We start from the raw sequence: 21,121 nt of genomic DNA on the forward strand, positions 1-21,121 counted from the left end.
ATACAAAAACCAAGGAGTGGCTTCGTAAGAAGAATTTCAAGTTCTCCAGATCTCAACCCCATAGAAAATCTTTGGAGAGAGTTGAAAGTCCGTGTTGCCCAGCAACAGCCCCAAAACATGACTGCTCTAGAGGAGATCTGCATGGAGGAATGGGCCAAAATACCAGCAACAGTGTGTGAAAACCTTGTGAACAAAGGGTATATAACAAAGTATTGAGATAAGTATTTGGTCAATAACAAAAGTTTATTTTCCACCATAATTTGCAAATAACTTAATTAGAAATCCTACAATGTGATTTTCTGGATTTTTTTTCTCTCATTTTGTCTGTCATAGTTGAAGTGTACCCATGATGAAAATTACAGGCCTCTCTCATCTTTTTAAGTGGGAGAACTTGCACAATTGGTGGCTGACTAAAAACTTTTTTGCCCCACTGTACACAGCTGTGACAATAACCAACGGTAATTATCTTGGGAGATAATACGGTCGGCATTTGATTGTGAGGAATTCTAGATCAGGTGAACAGAAGGACTTGAGTTCCTGTATATTGTTACAATTACACCATGAGTAGTTAATCATAAAACATACACCCCCACCCTTCTTCTTCCCAAGGGAAATGTTTATTCCTGTCGGCGCTGGACCAACAGCAGCAGGGTAGCGGCAGGGTAGCCTAGTGGTTAGAGCGTTGGACTAGTAACCGTCGTTCTGCCCCTGAACAGGCAGTTAACCCACTGTTCCTAGGCTGTCATTGAAAATAAGAATGTGTTCTTAACTGACTTGCCTAGTTAAATAAAGGTAAAATAAAAAAATAAAATAAAAATCCCCAGAGAGACATGTTTCTGTGAAACAGAGTATGTTGCAATTCCTGATGTCTCTCTGAAAAGCGACCTTTGCCCTAATTTAATCTACCTTGTTATCTAGAGACTGGACCTTAGAGAGTAATATACTCGGAAGCGGTGGATGGTGTGCCTCCGAAGTCTGACCAGAAGGCCACTCCGTCTACCTCTTCTGTGGCGATGTTGTTTTGGGTCAGGCTCTGGAATCAGTTTGAATGCCTTGGGTGGTTCGAACAAATGATCCACTTCGGGAAAGTCGTATTCCTGGTCATAGTGCTAGTAAGTTGACATCGCTCTGATATCCAATAGTTCTTCCCGGCTGTATGAAATAACACTTGTGATTTTCTAGGCTAACGATGTAAGGAAAAATACATTAAAAAAACGAAATACTGCATAGTTTCCTAAGGACTAGATCTAACGCGACTCTCTCCGTCAGCGCCGTCATACTTTCAGAAGGTACCAATTGGTTCCAAGCACGATTCATAGCCATTAGTTGCACCAAAGAACAGCTTATTGTGTCTACATGTCGTGTGGAAATTTGCTGCAGTAGACTAGCAGACACATGTTTTTCTATTGTTTTTACAGCAACAGACGTGGAAGAGCGAAAGACATATGGCTAGACACACCCAATCCCTCATCAGAGCTCCCTTTAAGCAAGATGTTGATGGGCGAAAACTGGGAGAGTGTTTGGGGTAGTGTTAAGAATGTGCCATAAGCTCATTCCACAGCAACCTTGAAATGTAGCCGATGGAGCTATCCAATTGGTACCTTCTATATAGCTCAAACGGTTGGAACGTTATCAACGAGGATGGTCGCTTGTGAGCAAAGGATCACTCGTTTGAGCCTGGTACAGGGACAGTGAAGGAAGATATACTTTAAACCAGTTTGGATGCCAGGATGTCATATTGATAGCCTGCTTTAAAAATACTGAGTCCCGGGCTGATGTTGAAAGTAGAGATCAGTTTGGATTCCAGTGTACTATATTGAATAAACACTGAAGTGAAATTGAAGCAAAATTGGTTTTATTATTATATTTTCTTTCTTTAAACTATCTAGTTTCAGCATAGGAGGAAGCCATGGAAAACCCAAGGCAAAGGAAAACAATCAAGCACAATGATCAGACAGACAGAGTGGACATACCCCAACATCTCACATACAACAGTGCTTACAAGGAAAATGTTGGCCAGAACATACTTGCGTTGTACATACAACGTAAGCGTCTGTAAGCAAGACAATCCAATCACCCCCACCCACAGATGTCAATGCAGTCAATTATCAACACTAAAGACAGTTTTGGTCCTCTTTGTAACCCTAGAGAGCATCGATTGTCATAACTTGGCATCGCATTTGTACTGTACAACGTTCAGATTGTCAATGCAGACACAGAGAACTCTGATTGACATAAGACTGATGCTCTGCAAAGTTTGTCTTCAGGTCTTGAGCTAGAGTGCGTCAGATGGTCTGTTGTTCACTCCAGCTAGAGGTATGTCCACTGTTAAATGGGATGATAAAAACCAAAGCACATACAATACAATCTTTAAAAAATACACAGGTCAGGTGATATCTATAGAGATGATCATTTGCTTCAGGGCAAATCACTTTGAGTACAAAACAGAGAAAATGTCATCATCAACACTGCACTGATTATATGGAATGCTTAAAAAAATTTAATATCAGCTTTTTGGAAGAAAAAAAATGACACCTGGTTATTTAATTTCATATACTTTGTATATTTTCCCTCTGGTTTTGCATATGTAAATAATAAAGAATTTAGACATTCACAAAATAAATACATTTGTGGCCTTAAATTGAACCTCAATTATATATATACAGTATATATATATATATATATATATATATATATATATATATATATATATAGAGAGAGAGAGAGAGAGAGAAAACAAAACATGTTGGTCCCATGTTTCATGAGCTGAAATAAAAGATCCCAGAAATGTTTCATTGGCACAAAAAGCTTTTTCCTCTTAAATTATGTGCACAAATTTGCTTACATCCCTGTTAGTGAGCATTTCTCCTTTGTCAAGATAATCCATCCACTTGACAGGTGTGGCATATCAAGAAGCAGATTAAACAGCAAGATCATTACACAGGTGCACCTTGTGCTGGGGACAACTTTTTTTTAAAGGTATCTGTGACCAACAGATGCATATCTGTATTCCCAGTCATGTGAAATCCATAGATGAGTGCCTAATTTATTTATTTAATATGAACTGTAACTGAGTAAAATCAATGAAATTGTTGCATGTTGCGTTTATATTTTTGTTCAGTATATACTACATATATAATCAGGATTAAATGCCTGGGGAGATAGGAGGCTAGTCAAATATGTTATATTTTTCCTCCGTATCTCTTTCTCTCTCCCTGCATCAATTCTGAGGCTATATACAAACAGGTTTGTGATTGGATTGTCCAAGGGGACAGGAAAATGCACATTTCCATAGTAACACATTGCTGTAAGGCCATGTGTAATGAAGGGAATGCACACCTAATCAACAATGTGATAATAAGGGTGGAATCTGGAAGAAATTCCAGAAAAGTCTAAACAATCTGAACTGTCATTTATTCTTCTCACAGACTTTACCCATCAAGAGTTTGAACCGTTGTACCTTTCCGTATAAGGCACTCTTCAGAAAAGGTCTGTGAGGTACATTTCCATTGATCGTCCTTAGAAAAAGAAAGTGGGGACGACGTGCAGACAATTACACATTTTCTACTCAACAAGTCTGATTTCATTGCATTCTCCCACATGAGTTCCCATCTCCTGTTTTTAGGTTGCTGTTTTTGTCTCTGTTAGAATTGATACAAGTCTGATGAGATGTACTAGTAGGTAGAGAATGGAGTAGTCTAACTGGCACGTGTGGTAGGGGAGATTCCTGGTTATCCCATGGCTATTCTCCTGGTGGGGCGGGGTTTAGGAAGAGGGCGGGACTACTGACAGTAGCAAGGTAGGTAGATAGTTCGATAGGACCTCAATAGAGTACCACAGTATGAGTCATAATACCCATAAAAGCTAGCGGTAAAACAAGGAAATGGTTCCAATCGTTTTTCCACCATAAATTTTTCCCATAGGGAATTTTAGATACTTAAAATAGGGGCTGTGTTTTATGTAGGCTTACCCTGGCGTGACGTTTTGCTAACTGTGTAAATCTCTCTATGACATGGTGACTTCTATCAATATATATGCCTGTATTTGCCCCCTAAAAATGTAATGCTAATTAGCTGCTAATGTGGCTGTCATAAAGAACTACAAATTCCATGATGATCTGGACGAGACTGCCGAATCGAGGCAATGGTAACAATCTCTGGATTAAGTATCTAACGTTAGCTAAATTTAGTAATGAATAAATTGGCAAAATGTATTTAAATTGATAATTCTGTGAACTGTCTTGTGCAAGTTTTAAATTGACACAATACCTGTATAGCAAAGTGTCAGCTAGAGATGACATGTAGGAGCTTCCAGGGATTTGTAGTCTTGCATGATGTCTACTTTGATGCAAATTAGCATTTTCAAGTCTGAGAGTAAATAGAACCGACTATATTGATAAAAGTCACCTTGTCCAAGAGATATTTACATGGTTATCAAATGTAACGCCACAGTACGCCTATACGAAACAGCCCTCATTTTAAGTGTTTCTAAAATTCACTATGGGAAAAATGGATGGTGGAAAAATGGTTGGAACCATTTCCCTGTTTGACAGCTAGGTTTTATGAGTATTATGACACCTCCACTGTGGAACTCTATCAGATCAATGGAGCCTTCAACAACACATCACAAAACAATCCCTTGAAGTTCAAATGTAGGCTCGTCACCAGAACAGCTGTGAGTGTACAAAAATATCCTGTTTGTCGCTCCATATTTCAAAAATCCATCGCTTTTCAAAATCAGATTATCATTGGGATAAGGAAAAGGAAACTTAGTTAAGAAGTCTTTTTTATGTTGATTCCAATAGTCCAGCTTTGGTGGGAGAGTCCAGGCCTACTAGGCCTCCGTGGGCTCTGTCTTGATCTGGATGAAGGAGGCCGGGAGGTGGACGGTGATCTCCGGCAGCTCCTGGAGCCCCTTGACCCCCAGCATGTGCTCTGGCTGCAGAGCCATCTCCCCACGCACCTCCAGCTCCTCCACAGGGGTAAGGCCCTCGCTGGGGCTGCTTCCCTGGGCAAGGTGTCCGTTCACTGGAGATTCGCTGCCAGTCTCCCCCTGGCTCTGCCCAAGACTTTGATTCGTCCCAATGATCACAGTCCTGTAGGTGAGCTCTGCTTCCCCTGCCTCCATTCCAAAGGACGGGTCTCCATTAACCCACGACTGCAGGTAGTAAGGGTCCAACATCTCCTCCTTGATGCTGTGCAGGCCATGGAGGAGCTCGTCACCGCTCGAGGACTTGAGCACGGTGGCGATGACTGTTCCTGGTTGCTGGGCCACCATGGGCTGACCAGTGGCCGTGTTGAGGGTAACTAGGCGGGGGAGACCATTGGGGGAAGCCGTGGTGGAGTTGATGACCCCCGTGGTGGCAGTGGTGGAGCCCAGACTGGTGACCAGAAACTGGGGTTGCTGGTGTTGATGGTGGTGGTCCTGGAGGCTGCCCGTCCCGGTGGCCAAGGAGGCCGTCTGGATGGTGAGGACATCCTTGCCCCCCGCAGTGGTGGAGGGGACAGTGTGGAGGATGATCCTGGGCGGGGAAGAGTTGCTGGAGGAGTCACCGTTGGACAGGAGGGGCTGCAACTGGCCGGACGATGTCAGGACCATGGGAACGGAGGTAGCCATGTTGATGTTCCTGAGGAGAAAGAGGAGATCAGGTCAATCAAATGTATACAATAAAACCCTTTTTGCATCAGCAGTTGACACAAAGACCTTAACAGTCAGGTTCAGACTCCATTGGACACAGAATTAAATACACCGCTCAAAAAAATAAAGGGAACACTAAAATAACACATCCTAGATCTGAATGAATGAAATATACTTATTAAATACTTTTTTCTTTACATAGTTGAATGTGCTGACAACAAAATCGCACAAAAATTATCAACAGAAATCAAATTTATCAACCCATGGAGGTCTGGATTTGGAGTCACACCCAAAATTAAAGTGGAAAACTACACTACAGGCTGATCCAACTTTGATGTAATGTCCTTAAAACAAGTCAAAATGAGGCTCAGTAGTGTGTGTGGCCTCCACGTGCCTGTATGACCTCCCTATAACGCCTGGGCATGCTCCTGATGAGGTGGCGGATGGTCTCCTGAGGGATCTCCTCCCAGACCTGGACTAAAGCATCCGCCAACTCCTGGGACAGTCTGTGGTGCAACGTGGCGTTGGTGGATGGAGCGAGACATTATGTCCCAGATGTGCTCAATTGGATTCAGGTCTGGGGAATGGGTGGGCCAGTCCATAGCATCAATGCCTTCCTCTTGCAGGAACTGCTGACACACTCCAGCCACATGAGGTCTAGCATAGTCTTGCATTAGGAGTAACCCAGGGCCAACCGCACCAGCATATGGTCTCACAAGGGCTCTGAGGATCTCATCTCGGTACCTAATGGCAGTCAGGCTACCTCTGGCGAGCACATGGAGGGCTGCGCGGCCCCCCAAAGAAATGTCACCCCACACCATGACTGACCCACCGCCAAACCGGTCATGCTGGAGGATGTTGCAGGCAGCAGAACATTCTCCACGGCGTCTCCAGACTCTGTCACGTATGTCACATGTGCTCAGTGTGAACCTGCTTTCATCTGTGAAGAGCACAGGGCGCCAGTGGCAAATTTGCCAATCTTGGTGTTCTCTGGCAAATGCCAAACGTCCTGCACGGTGTTGGGCTGTAAGCACAAACTCCACCTGTGGACGTCGGGCCCTCATACCACCCTCATGGAGTCTGTTTCTGACCGTTTGAGCAGACACATGCACATTTGTGGCCAGCTGTAGGTCATTTTGCAGGGCTCTGGCAGTGCTCCTCCTGCTCCTCCTTGCACAAAGGCAGAGGTAGCGGTCCTGCTGCTGGGTTGTTGCCCTCCTACGGCCTCCTCCACGTCTCCTGATGTACTGGCCTGTCTCCCGGTAGCGCCTCCATGCTCTGGACACTACGCTGACAGACACAGCAAACCTTCTTGCCACAGCTCGCATTGATGTGTCATCCTGGATGAGCTGCACTACCAGAGCCACTTTTGTGGGTTGTAGACTCCATCTCATGCTACCACTAGAGTGAAAGTACCGGCAGCATTCAAAAGTGACCAAAACATCAGCCATGAAGCATAGGAACTGAGAAGTGTTCTGTGGTCACCACCTGCAGAACCACTCCTTTATTGGGGGTGTCTTGCTAATTGCCTATAATTTCCACCTGTTGTCTATTCCATTTGCGCAACAGCATGTGAAATGTATTGTCAATCAGTGTTGCTTCCTAAGTGGACAGTTTGATTTCACAGAAGTGTGATTGACTTGTGTTGTTTAAGTGTTCTCTTTATTTTTTTGAGCAGTGTAGAACACTATTCTAGTATAATCTACTATAGTACAGAACATACTATGTTTAGGCACACAAGTAGCTTCCAGCATGTTACATACTGTCATTCTATATGAGCTTTCAAAATCTGATTGCAACAGACCACATCTCAGTTGTGAAAGGTATAACAGAATACGCAGCAACATTCATTATGTTATACTGCCTTCAGTTTATCAAGAACAAATAGCACTCAATACACTTATGTTGAATGGACTCTCAAGGACAAAGAGAAGGCCCAAAAATGTATGTATTCTTTAACTAAAAAATGTTTTCATTTCTATTTCATTGTTTAATAATTTCACTGATATTATCATTATTCTTATTTTCAATGACATTCTGATTTAATCTCTTCAGTTTGTGTAGGAAAGGAAAGGGTTAAATCTGAGGAAATAAAGATGCAAACAGGAATTTTCTTTGGTGGTCACTGGGGAGATACATCTAGCTAGATACATTTCAAGTTTTTCACAATTCCCGACATTGAATCCTAGTAAAAAGTCCCTATTTTTTTCACCACATTCAAAGTGGGTCAGAAGTTTACATACACTCAATTAGTATTTCGCATTGCCTTTAAATTGTTTAACTTGGGTCAAACATTTCAGGTAGCCTTCCACAAGCTTCCCACAATAAGTTGGGTGAATTTTGTCCTATTCCTCCTGACAGACTGGTGTAACTGAGTCAGGTTTGTAGGCCTCCTTGCTCGCACACGCTTTTTCAGTTCTGCCCACACATTTTCTATAGGATTGAGGTCAGGGCTTTGTGATGGCCACTCCAGTACCTTGACTTTGTTGTCCTTAACCAATTTGCCACAACTTTGGAAGTATGCTTGGGGTCATTGTCCATTTGGAAGACCCATTTGCGACCAAGCTTTAACTTCTGATGTCTTGGGATGTTGCTTCAACATATCCACATAATTTCCCTTTCTCATGTTGCCATCTATTTTGTGAAATGCACCAGTTACTTCTGCAGCAAAGCACCCACACAACATGATGCTACCACCCCTGTGCTTCACAGTTGGAATGATGTTCTTCGGCTTGCAAGCCTCCCCCTTTTTCCTCCAAACGTAATGATGGTCATTATGGTCAAACAGTTCTATTTTTGTTTCATCAGACCAGAGGACATTTCTCCAAAAACTATGATCTTTGTCCAAATGTGCAGTTGCAAACCGAAGTCTGGCTTTTTTATGGCGGTTTTGGAGCAGTGGCTTCTTCCTTTTTACTTTGCTGAGCAGCCTTTCAGGTTATGTCATTCATCTCTAGATATAGGTCCCATGGTGTTTATGCTTGCGTACTATTGTTTGTACAGATGAACATGGTACCTTCATGTGTTTGGAAATTGCTCCCAAGGATAAACCAAGCTTGTAGAGGTCTACAATTTTCTTGGCTGATTTATTTTGATTTTCCCATGATGTCAAGCAAAGAGGCACTGAGTTTGAAGGTAGGCCTTGAAATACATCCACAGGTACACCTCCAATTGACTCAAATGATGTCAATTTGCCTATCAGAAGCTTCTAAAGCCATGACATCCTTTTCTGGAATTTTCCAAGCTGTTTAAAGGCACAGTCAATTTAGTGTATGTAAACTTTTGACCCACTGGAATTGTGATACAGTGAATTATAAGTGAAATAATCTGTCTGTAAACAATTGTTGGAAAAATTACTTGTGTCATGCACAAATGAAATGTCCTAACCGACATGCCAAAACTATGTGCATGTACACCCTGGCCCATCTACTGTTGCTAGCCCCAATTCTGACTTGTGCTCTGACTGCTCTGCTTCACTGATTTCTGCTCTCGTAAAATCTGGGTGGATTTTCTGCATGTTAACCCGAGAAGCTTATTACCTAAAATGAACCAATTGAAAGTGTTGGTTCACAGCTCCAATCCAGATGTGTTGGTCATTACGGAGACATGGTTAAGGAAGAGTGTTTTAAATACTGATGTTAACCTTTCTGGTTATAAACTTTTTCGGCAAGACAGATCTTCCAAAGGTGGGGGAGTGGCAATCTTAACCAAGGATCACCTTCAGTGCTCGGTGGTCTCCACCAAGTCTGTCCCCAAACAATTGTATGTGCTGGTTTTAAACATTAAACTTTTAAATAGCTCTTTGTTGACTGTTGCTGGGTGCTATCATCCTCCATCAGCACCGGCATGTACCCTACCTGCCCTAAGCTCTCTCCTGGCCCCTTATACTAAGTCTGAATTTGTCATGCTAGGTGACCTAAACCGGGACATGCTTATACCACCTGACCAAATCTTAAAGCAATGGGACTCCATAAATCTTTCTCAGACTATTACCAATCCTACAATGTATGACTCCAGACACCCAGAAAAGGCTACTCTCCTTGATGTTATCCTCACAAATAATCCTGATAGGTATCAGTCGGATGTTTGCTGTAATGACCTTAGTGATCACTGTTTTACAGCCTGTGTTCGTAATGGCTGCTCAGTGAAAAGACTGGTCCTGATTTGTTATAGATGCTTGCCATGGTATACAATCAGCTTGATCCCCTCTGTCGAAGAAGCTTGGACCTTTTTAAAATATTTTCAGTGGTATTGTGAACAAACACGCCCCCATAAAGAAATTGAGAATTAAAAACAGGTTCAGCCCCTGGTATGATCGTGATCTTGCAGTGGTTACTCCACCTCAAGAATTGCATTTGGTGAAAGGCTCGGCACACGCATACTCAGGCTGACTGTCTCTCGTTCAGGCAAATGAGAAATACGTGCACTCAGGCTATCCGGAAGGCCAAGTTAGTTACTTTAAGGAGCAGTTGTCTCTCTGTGGGTCTAACCCCAAGAAGTTCTGGAAAACGGTTAAAGACCTGAAGAATAAACCCTCCTCCTCACAGCTGCTCATGTCCCTTAATGTTGATTATGTGGTTGTGACTGACAAGAAGCATATGGCTGAGCTCTTTAATCACCACTTCATTAAATCAGGATTCCTATTTGACTCAGCCATGCCTCCTTGCCATCCAACATTTCCTCATCTCCCACCCCTTCTAATGTGACTATTCCCGATGCTTCTCCCTCTTTATCCCCTGCCCCGCTACAAAGTTTCTCCCTGCAGGCAGTCACTGAGTCCAAGGTGCTAAAGGGCCTCCTGAAACTTAACCCCCAAAAAACATCTGGGTCAGATGTTTTAGACCCTTTCTTCTTTAAGGTTGCTTCCCGTATCATCACCAAGTCTATCTCTGACCTTTTTAACCTGTCTCTCCTTTCTGGGGAGGTTCCCATTGCTTGGACGGCAGCCACGGTTCATCCTTTATTTAAAGCGGGAGATCAAACATATCCTATCTGTTATAGGCCTATTTCTATTTTGCCCTGTTTATCAAAAGTGTTGGAAAAACTTGTCAATAATCAACTGACTGGCTTTCCTGATGTCTGTAGTATTCTCTCTGGTATGCAATCTGGTTTCCGCTCAGGTTATGGATGTGTCACTGCAACCTTCATGGTCCTCAATGATGTCACCATTGCCCTTAATTATAAGCAATGTTGTGCTGCCATTTTTATTGACATGGCCAAAGATTTTGATACAGTAGACCATTCCATTCTTGTGGTCCGGCTAAGGAGTATTGGTATCTCTGAGGGATATTTGGCCTGGTTTGCTAACTACCTCTCTCAAAGAGTGCAGTGTATAAAGTCAGAAATTCTGCTGTCTCATCCACTGCCTTTCACCAAGGGAGTACCCCAAGGCTCAATCCTAGGCCCCATGCTCTTCTCAATTTACATCAACAACATAGCTCAAGCAATAGGAAAATCTCTCATCCATTTATATGCAGATGATACAGTCTTATACTCAGCTGGCCCCTCCCCGGATTTTGTGTTAAATGCTCTATAACAAAGCTTTCTTAGCGTCCATCAGGCTTCCTCTGCCCTTAACCTTTTTCTGAACACCTCCAAAACAAAGGTCATGTGGTTTGGTAGGAAGAATGCCCCTCTCCCCACAGGTGTGATTACTACCTCTGAGGGTTTGGAGCTTGAGGTAGTCACCTCATACAAGTACTTGTGAGTATGGCTAGACGGTACACTGTCCTTCTCTCAGCACATATCAAAGCTGCAGGCTAAAGTTAAATCTAGACTTGGTTTCCTCTATCGTAATCGCTCCTCTTTCACCCCAGCTGCCAAACTAACCCTGATTCAGATGACCATCCTAACCATGCTAGATTACGGAGACATCATTTATAGATTGGCAGGTAAGGGTGAGCTCGAGCGGCTAGATGTCCTTTACCATTCGGCCATAAGATCTTCCACCAATACTCCTCATAGGACACATCACTGCACTCCTCTCTAAACTGGTCATCTCTGTTTACCCATCGCAAGACCCACTGGTTGATGCATATTTATAAAACCCTCTTAGGCCTCACTCCCCCCTATCTGAGATATCTACTGCAGCCCTCATCCTCCACATACAACACCCGTTATGTCAGTCACATTCTGTTAAAGGTCCCCAAAGCACACACATCCCTAGGTCGCTCCTCTTTTCAGTTCTCTGCAGCTAGCGACTGAAACGAGCTGCAACAAACAGTTTCATCTCAATCTCTTCATTCAATGACTCAATCATTCAATCATGGACACTCTTACTGACAGTTGTGGCTGCTTTGCGTAATGTATTGTTGTCTCTACCTTCTTGCCCTTTGTGCTGTTGTCTGTGCCCAATAATGTGTGTACCATGTTTTGTGCTGCTACCATGTTGTGTTGCTACAATGTTGTTGTCATGTTGTGTTGCTACCATGCTGTGTTGTCATATGTTGCTGCCTTGCTACGTTGTTGTCTTAGGTCTCTCTTTATATAGTGTTGTGTTGTCTCTCTTGCCGTGATGTGTGTTTTGTTCTATATTTAGGAGGCCATTTGCCTTTTGGTAGGCCATCATTGTAAGTAAGAATTTGTTCTTAACTGACGTGCCTAGTTAAATAAAGGTTAAAAGAATATATAAAAAATAAAAGATAGCAAAGAATATATCAAATTTTTCTGGAAACAATGTTCATATACTATTTTAACCTTAGTGCTTAGAATAGCCAATTATAATTCCAGCAATCATTTCATTTGTTTGGCCTCTTTTTTTAAGGCCTTGGGATCAACTTGAGGGTTAAATTAATACATTCTGGGAAATGTAGCATTTTCCTCATTTTTAACAAAATTGAAGTGATTCATGAAAATTTGAATACAGGTTTTGTTCTCCTTGATCATTCATTTGATGATTTTGTCCTGAAAATCAATTGTTTCATCATGGTCGTTCCACCTCAAAAAGCACGAGAAAGAGGATTTGACATCCATCTCAGACTGTTCTGAAATCCTTTCTGTTGTTAGTTAGATAAGATTACCATTCCTGCAACATTATTTTGTTGAAATATAATTTGATCTCCAGATCTCCTCTAGTGGTCAGGACCTGGTAATACCAGGATGTCGGATGGGACATAAACCTAAAAACCTAACAAACTCTCTGAACAGCGGGGGGGAAAAACAAATTCACTGAGAATACATTACATAGAATAAAGAAACAATATTCTGAGTCGCAGCTCCATCCTACTTGTCAATAGAGAACTGATACTGTATACTAGTTGTTGGTTTGGGATTGGAGTGGTGTGTGGGGGTTCCGTTGGTGGCTTTTGACCATTTCTTTGGATTACTCGTGTCAAACTCATTGTTAGAAAAATGGTTGGTCCAAATCGGATGTAATGTACTATATTTACTAAATATTTTATGAATCCTATAAATTAAAATGGCCAATTTGGGTGCAATCAATTTGCTTAACTTCTCAGAAATAATTTTGCAGGAATGCTATTCTTATCTGTTTCTAACTACAGAAAGGATTTTAGAACAATCTGAGATGGTGGGTGTCATGGCTTCCTGAAATGGCATGGAATGACCCAACAATATTTTATTTGCATGCATATAACAACATGTTTGATGCACAATATGTATATTTGTATAGACTATACTTAATGTAGAATAGACATTTGAATTTCACAGAATTCAATTATATTTACTTTAACTCAAATTTCAATTATGTATCCTGTATTACTACTTCAATTCAAAAGGAATTTATTATGAGGAATTCTCAATTGAGCCCAACCCTGGTGTGAAACATTGTTGCATTTAAACTTTAGATCACTGGTTAGTTTGTATGCTGAACATTTAACATTTTAATAATTTAGCAGATGCTCTTATCCAGAGCAACTTAAAGTAGTGAGGGCATACATTTTACATGCTGGTCCCTCATGGGAATCGAACGCACAACCCTGGTGTTGGGACACTATGTTTGCAATGGGAAATAATAGTTGTATTATGATTTGGAAATTATTAACCTAATGGTTCTGTTTTTGTATTCTTAGGATTTGAACCTACTGGCTTATTATGTCATAGTAAATGGGCTGCTTCTTCTTTAACATGATACTGTGTGTATGACTGCTGTCTTTCCATTTGTCTGTGTTTTACAAAAAAGTATATTCTCCTAAATGACGTGCGCAGGTACTGTATTACAGGCCCTGTCCTCTCAGCATCACGAGCCTGCCAAGCTCACATCCTTTGATGTGTCACTGTTGTTGTTTTGGTGACAGTGTGATAGTGGTGGCGTTAGGCTACCATAAGGTCTGTAAGCAATGAGGTTGTTGTCGCTGGTAATGCTAGTGCGGGTGCGGTCTCTGTTTTTCGAGATTTGGGAGTTTGGTACACTGTTTTGGAAGATATTTTCCCAGGCCTAGGTCCAATAGCCACGGTTCACTATGTTACCTGTGTTTGTGTGTGCGTGTTGCATGTGTGCGTGCGCATGTTTGCATCTGCGTGTGTATGGATATGCGTGCGAGTGTAAGCATGTGTGTGTGTACATATGTCCATCCATCTGTTACCTCGTGTTGTACGAGGAGGCCGGCACAGCCGCCCCCTGGTTGGGCTGCAGCACGTGGACCGTCTGGATCATCTGTTCTGCATGTGTCCCGTTGACCTCATGGTACAGCCTTTCATCCATATCAATGGGCTCTCTCTTCACTTGTTTTACCGATATAGGATGGCGCCCGTCAGCATGGTTTTTTCCATGACCGCCTCTGGGGCCTCCACGGCCCCCCATTCCCCGGCCGTGATGGCTGGGGCGCTGACCCCCGTAGCCAGCGCTGAGTTCGGGGCACGTGTCCTCATCATCGATCACCACTAGGTCAGGAGGCATCTCTTTAAACTGGTAGACCAGCCGCTGGCCCTCCACCTTAGCCAGGATACCGCGCTGGTAGTAATACCTTAGGAGGGAGAGTAGTCACCGTTAAGGTAAGATCATGATTTAGTTGTCCCTTTTGGAGGACATTTTGTTTGTGGTATTGAGTAAACATGAAGTAGCATTACAGACAGAATAATAATGGGCTAGGTTTTGAATAAGGTCCACCTTGAATACCTTGAATAAGGTGACACTGGAATAGATGATTGCTTTGCTCTATTTCTTTTATAACCTGGTCCTTGATAATGTTGACTTCATATGGGACTTAAAGTCCTGGTACAAAGGATGTCTGGGGTCCATAATAACCTTTTGTGTGGGCTCTTCTATTTATAGATGTCAGCCAGACTTGTCTGCCTGACACCCAGTGCCTTGCTCACTGTATTAAAACAAATTCTCAGTGTGTTTCATTGATGTTATAATACTGCCTTCGAGATGGGGGCAAGTTGAGATTTTGTTATTTCTGCACTTGAGGACGACACTATGTCGGTACAACACAATATACTGTACAGTATGTGCGGTTTGGCGTCTATTTGATCTAGGAGCACTTATTATATTTTTTACTTTTTGTAGTGCTTTTTACTGCAACAGCTGCACGGGCATTTTAGCATGATACCCTTCTTAACGGTGCAGGCCAATTATGTATTTCTATTGTTATGATATGAGGGGTAGTTTTGTACAAAAGGCTGTGAAGTATCATACCAGAGCTGTAGACCGGTGGGCGGAGCATTGAGAAGAAGATCAGCTCGAGAGAAGTCAAGTGAGAGAAAGCACCAGTCATCCTTGTGTTTTCCCACCAGTTAGCTTTCAGTGTGTTAGCCAAGGCCAGTGTGCGTCCTTGTTGATATACCACACACACACACACACACTTTGGTTGAAGCTAGTTAGTTGCCTACATACACTGTGCGGTGCTGTTCCATGCCTGTGCATCTTCAGCATTATTAAACCACCTCAACTGGAATCCTACCCGCCTGTCATCTGTGCCCTTACCAGCACACGGGAGCGAACACATAAAGTAACACTTTACCTAAAGAATATACAGTCCACTAAGTCCTCACTTACAAGTTTAGTGTAAGGATATAGACAAACACAATACCATGCACTTCCACAATGCACCCCCAGATGGCAGCACGAACTACAGTCCATGGCTGAAGTTAGAGATAGCGTTAGCGCAATGACTGGAAGTTTATGGGTATCTGCTAGCATGCTAGTAGATACCCATAGACTTTCAGTCATTGTGTGAATGCTAGTGAGCTTTGGCTCGCAAAACTACCTCTAACTTCCATCATAATGGACACAAAGACATACAAATGTTATCCACGAGTTCATCTGACTCTGGGGAAGTAGATAAAGGGCATCATTGCCAAAATCCTGAAGTATCCCATTAAGTCCAGAGAGCTGTCAGGATGATTGGCAATCTGTAGGCCAGAGAACTTGGCCTACCAGTGTTTGATGCGGTTTTGTGTTTGTTAGCCTCTTTAGTTTAGGAATGATTATTTGTAAGGAACGGCAGGTAGCCTAGTGGTTAAGAGTATTGTGCCAATAACTGAAAGATCGCTGGTTTGAATCCCCAAGGTGGGAAAGTCGGTGTAGGACACATTTTGTTTGAATGCATCCAGTTGTGCAACTGACTAGGTTTTACCTTGTAGTTTTCTTTTTGTATATATTTATTTTGGGATCACCACTTTAAACAAATACTAACCTGGTGGACAATCATGGGAGTCATGACTGTGCTGGCCCTGGGCTTAAGGTAAGGGGCTGTCTCCCTGGGCACATGCATTCAATACCTGGTTGCATATGCTTACTTCTCACATTTATGATCACATCAAAATCAGGTTACAGACCATGTAGCTAGGCCTAAGACCCCCTAAAACAAAACGAGTGCAGCAAAATCAGTAGGCTAGTTATTAGTTTCCCGAACACTATGATGTAGGCCAACACCATGTGTGTAATAACACTCCTCTCACCTGAGTGCCCTGCCCATGGTTTCATAGTTCATGTCAGGTTTGTTCTTGTGCTTGCCCCACAGTTTGGACACGGCCTTTGAGTCCACCAGCTTAAAGATGCCCTTCTCCCTCTGCGTCCACTTAATGTACTTGGGACAGGTGTTCTTGTCCTGCAAGAGGGCCAGGAGGAACTCCCATAGGTAGATGGTGTTCCCTACGTAGGGGGGAGAAAAGAGGAATTTGCCATTTTAACATGTGAGCCTAATACTGTACATGTGAGCTTGGAGCTCTGCTACACCCGTCCATAATTCATTTAGGTTTTACCTAACAAATGAAAAAAGAAGGCAGAGACGCAATTACAGCACTCCTTCCCCATAACCTAAATCAATTAATTTGCCATTCTCATTTGTGTGTGTGTGTGTGTGTGTGTGTGTGTGTGTGTGTGTGTGTGTGTGTGTGTGTGTGTGTGTGTGTGTGTGTGTGTGTGTGTGTGTGTGTGTGTGTGTGTGTGTGTGTGTGTGTGTGTGTGTGTGTGTGTGTGTGTGTGTGTGTGTGTCTAGGGTTGGAAAATTGGATGGGGCTCTGAAAGTAGATTACTCATGTTTGGGAAATGGTTAGGACCAGAAGTGTTTAGAAACAGCGACCCCTCCAGCAGCCACTTGTATATGTGTCCGGCTGAACCAACCCCCTCTCCCCATCCCCTCTCTGTGCTGTGCAAGGGAACACACAGCCGCAATTACAGTTATTTCCCTGTGAGACACAGCACTTTGAGAGTACCCGATCAATTAGCAAGCTGAGGTCCAAACCCAACTGGACTACACGGGCTGCTGGTTGCTGATTGCACCACTCTACAGGCAGAAACGTGCACATTAGCCCACAGAATAGGCCAAGAGAGAGACCTTGATTTCGATTGGCTGTTTTTTCAAGAGGCGAGTCAGTTGAGACAGGGCCAGGAGAGACCATGATTTCAATTGGCTGCTTTTCGAGAAGTGAGCTGGTTGAGAAGAACGCTCACCTTTGCCCTCCTTGCTCTTCTTCTTGAGTGGCAGGCTGGGAGTGGTGATGGGGGAGTATGGACGCACCGCCCGCGGCTTGCGCACTAAGACGGGAGAAGCGTTCAGGTCAAAACTGTGACACCAAATTAAGCACATCACTGTCAGTGGCTAAATAAAAACACAGTGTGCTAATAAGGCTGTAAGCTGTGGCTAATAAGCGCATATATTTACCAAGGCACTCCTGTGTTAACTCTTAAAAAATCTCTTCGATGAATGAGTGTAAATTGAATATTTTAATCTAGAACGTTAAAAACAAGACTAAATAACATTGTTTGACAACCTAATGTTTTGTAACACTACAGTCCATGAGGACCCCCCTGTGGTACCTTTAGTTTTCCTCTGTGGTTTGGACATGCTCTTCTGAGGGATCTCGTCCATGGAGGATGTTTCCTCGTCCAGCGATACATCAATGCAGCCCTTGGCCTCCGGCCGAAGAGGGATGTAGGTGTAGTCAGACTCCAACATGGTCCCATAGGTGTGAACTACAACAATGGAGAAAAGTAGTACAGTCAATTTTACTCCCAGTTATGTAATATTATGAGACTGTGAACTAAAGCAACAGCCAGAGATAATTATGGGAATTAGTGAAAATACTACAAATGAAACTGCCTACAAATAGCCTTCATCAAAAACTTATACGTTTTAACAATGTTTTGAAAGTGGTAAATGCTTTGAGGTAGAAATTGGATTCAGTTAACAAACAAGTGGTACCAAAATATTTTTTTTAAATACTCCTTCCCCTATCCTCCCTCCTAGCAAGTAGCAACAACAAAACAACACAAATCGTACTCATGCGCTTCTCGTCCAGGATGTTGTTTGGTGACTCCATGTTGAGAAGGGCTGCCGCAGCCTCGTTGGTCTCCATGCTGTCCTCTGTGCCCGACACCGTCGTTTCTATTGGCCAATCAGACAGGGATTGTCATCAGAACATGAAACAGACAGATTTTAAGACAAACTTGAAAGGATGTTACAATCACTAGGGGCGAATTCTAGGTAATACCAGGCCCTGTCTGGAAAAAAAACCCTAGCCCCTATCCCTTAGGCATGCGTGTGTAAAGTATCATCTCCTCCTCACCTGAGAGGCCCACGTCTCCGACCATAATGGGCTCCTCCACCACGTGTAGAGTGGTGTCCACCATAATGCCGTTGGCCACCTCATCCGACTCCATGCCCGAGTAGACCTGCATCAGGTCAGTGGCGGGAACCTGCTCTACGATGACAGCTGGAAACACGGACGGGTCATCCAGCTGGACACACAGAGAGACCAACAGACAAACAGAGACCACAGACGTTAGATCACAGAATTACATGTGTATGTCTATTGCTTCGTTTTTATCTTATGGGCAATTACACGATAACAATAATACGCGGAGACTGATTTCTCAATTTAAAATGTACGCCAAACAAAAACCATTGATTTCAAAGTTTTACAAACCATAACAGCTCTGTGCACAACAACTACTTCGAACAATTTTCACAGTAAAAAAAAATTAACAATTCCTGGAAAAACTGTGCAGATGCAAAGTTTATTACAGTAACCGAATTACGGTAAAATATCCATCCATTTTATTCTGATACCAAATGTTATATCTGCACAGTTCTTCTGGTAAATGTGTTTTTGTTACATTTTCTGTGGAGATTTGTAAAAGTTGTCCTTGTGCATAGAGTTATATTGTTTGTTAAACTTTGAAATCAATGGTTGTGTTTGCCATACATTTTAAAATGAAAAATCTGAGTCTTAACCATGGTAAAGTTCACGTAGGCCTACACACTGTGCTTTTACGGTTGTTCTGGATTATCTCACACATTGGCTTTGTCCACATGCAGATGAACAAAAAGGTACGAATTATTCATACTCGTTTCACAAACAGGGAGACAGACATGAGACATGGCAAGAAAACGTATGTGAACCCTTTGGAATTATCTGGATTTCTGCATAAATTGGTCATAAAAGTAGATCTGATCTTCATCTAAGTCACAACAACAGACAAACACAATCTGCTTAAACTAATAACACACAAATTATTGTATTTTTATTGTCTATATTTAATACATAATTTAAATATTCACAGTTTAGGTTGGAAAAAGTATGTGAACCCCTAGGCTAATGACTTCTCCAAAACCTAATTGGAGTCAGGAGTCAGCTAACCTGGAGTACAATCACTGAGACGAGATTGGAGATGTTGGTTATTAAAAACACACACAAAATTTTAATTTGCTATTCACAAGAAGCATTGCCTGATGTGAACCTCGAACAAAAGAGATCTCAGAAGACCCAAGATTAAGAATTGTTGACTTGCATAAAGCTGGAAAGGGTTACAAAAGTATCTCTAAAAGCCTTGATGTTCATCAGTCCACGGTAAGACAAATTGTCTATAAATGCTGTCCAGGCCCTGAGGCTGCTTTGCTGCCTCAGGGCCTGGACAGCTTGCTATCATCGCCGGAAAAATGTATTCCCAAGTTTATCAAGACATTTTGCATGAGAATGTAAGGCTATCTGTCCGCCAATTGAAGATCAACAGAAGTTGGATGATGCAACATGAAAACGACTCAAAACACAGAAGTAAATCAACAACAGAATGGCTACAACAGAAGAAAATACACCTTCTGGAGTGGCCCAGTCAGTCCTGACCTCAACCCGATTGAGATGCTGTAGCATGACCTCAAGAGAGCGGTTCACACCAGACATCCAAAGAATATTTCTGAACTGAAACAGTTTTGTGAAGAGGAATGGTCCAAAAATCCTCCTGACTGTGGTGCAGGTGCAATCCGTAACTGGAGAAAATGTCTGGTTGAGGTTATTGCTGCCTAAGGAGGGTCAACCTGTTATTAAATACAAGGGTTTACATACTTTTTCCAACCTGCACTGTGAATGTTTACATGGTGTGTTAAATAAAGACATTAAAAATTATAATTGTTTGTGTGTTATTAGTTTAAGCTGACTGTGTTTGTCTATTGTTGTGACTTAGATGAAGATCAGATAACATTTTATGACCAATTTATACAGAAATCCAGGTAATTCTAAAGCGTTCACATACTTTTTCTTCCCACTGTATCTACGTAAACCCATATTTCTCATTGGACCAACCTAGCAAGAATTGACGTCAACTGCTGGTAATAACGCTAGATCATTTTCAACTGATTTTGTACAAGACTGAGTGTACAAAACATTATGAACACCTTCCTAATATTGAGTTGCACACTATTTTGCCCTGAGAACAGCCGCAATTTGTCGTGGCATGAAAAGTGTTCCACAGGGATGCTGACACAAATTGACTCCAATGCTTCCCACAGTTGTGTCAAGTTGGCTGGATGTCCTTTGGGTGGCGGACCATTCTTGATACACACGGGAAACTGTTGAGTGTGAAAAATCCAGCAGCGTTGCAGTTTGTTAATATATTTTTTTACTTTTAGCCCTTTTTTCTGCCCAATTTCTTGATATTCAATTGGTAGTCAGTCTTGTCCCATCGCTGCAACACTACTGACTCGAGAGGTGAAGGTCGAGAGCCACGCGTCCCACGAAACACGACCCCGCCAAGGCACACTGCTCACTTAACTTGGAAGCCAGCCGCACCAATGTGTCGGAA

General features: G+C 42.5%; 1 protein-coding gene across 4 annotated transcripts in view; it reads right to left on the reverse strand.

The window, feature by feature from the left end:
- Nucleotides 1-3,110: 3,110 nt before the first annotated feature.
- The window catches only part of LOC112256385 (ETS-related transcription factor Elf-1), an 83,048-nt gene continuing 65,037 nt past the window's right edge, over nucleotides 3,111-21,121 (reverse strand). For 2 of the 4 annotated variants that reach the window (XM_024429601.2, XM_024429600.2), the window contains exons 3-9: nucleotides 18,610-18,799; nucleotides 18,324-18,428; nucleotides 17,861-18,016; nucleotides 17,495-17,578; nucleotides 16,501-16,693; nucleotides 14,181-14,561; nucleotides 3,111-5,626 (exon numbers count right to left, since the gene is read on the reverse strand). In XM_024429601.2, the coding sequence (XP_024285369.1) occupies nucleotides 4,834-5,626; nucleotides 14,181-14,561; nucleotides 16,501-16,693; nucleotides 17,495-17,578; nucleotides 17,861-18,016; nucleotides 18,324-18,428; nucleotides 18,610-18,799 (1,902 nt within the window). In that variant the 3' untranslated portion in view covers nucleotides 3,111-4,833. The remainder of the gene's footprint in view (nucleotides 5,627-14,180; nucleotides 14,562-16,500; nucleotides 16,694-17,494; nucleotides 17,579-17,860; nucleotides 18,017-18,323; nucleotides 18,429-18,609; nucleotides 18,800-21,121) is intronic. The other 2 variants (XM_024429602.2, XM_042325593.1) reach the window with 1 other exon arrangement.

Source organism: Oncorhynchus tshawytscha, linkage group LG08, assembly GCF_018296145.1.
Source record: "Oncorhynchus tshawytscha isolate Ot180627B linkage group LG08, Otsh_v2.0, whole genome shotgun sequence".
Lineage (NCBI taxonomy): Eukaryota > Metazoa > Chordata > Actinopteri > Salmoniformes > Salmonidae > Oncorhynchus > Oncorhynchus tshawytscha.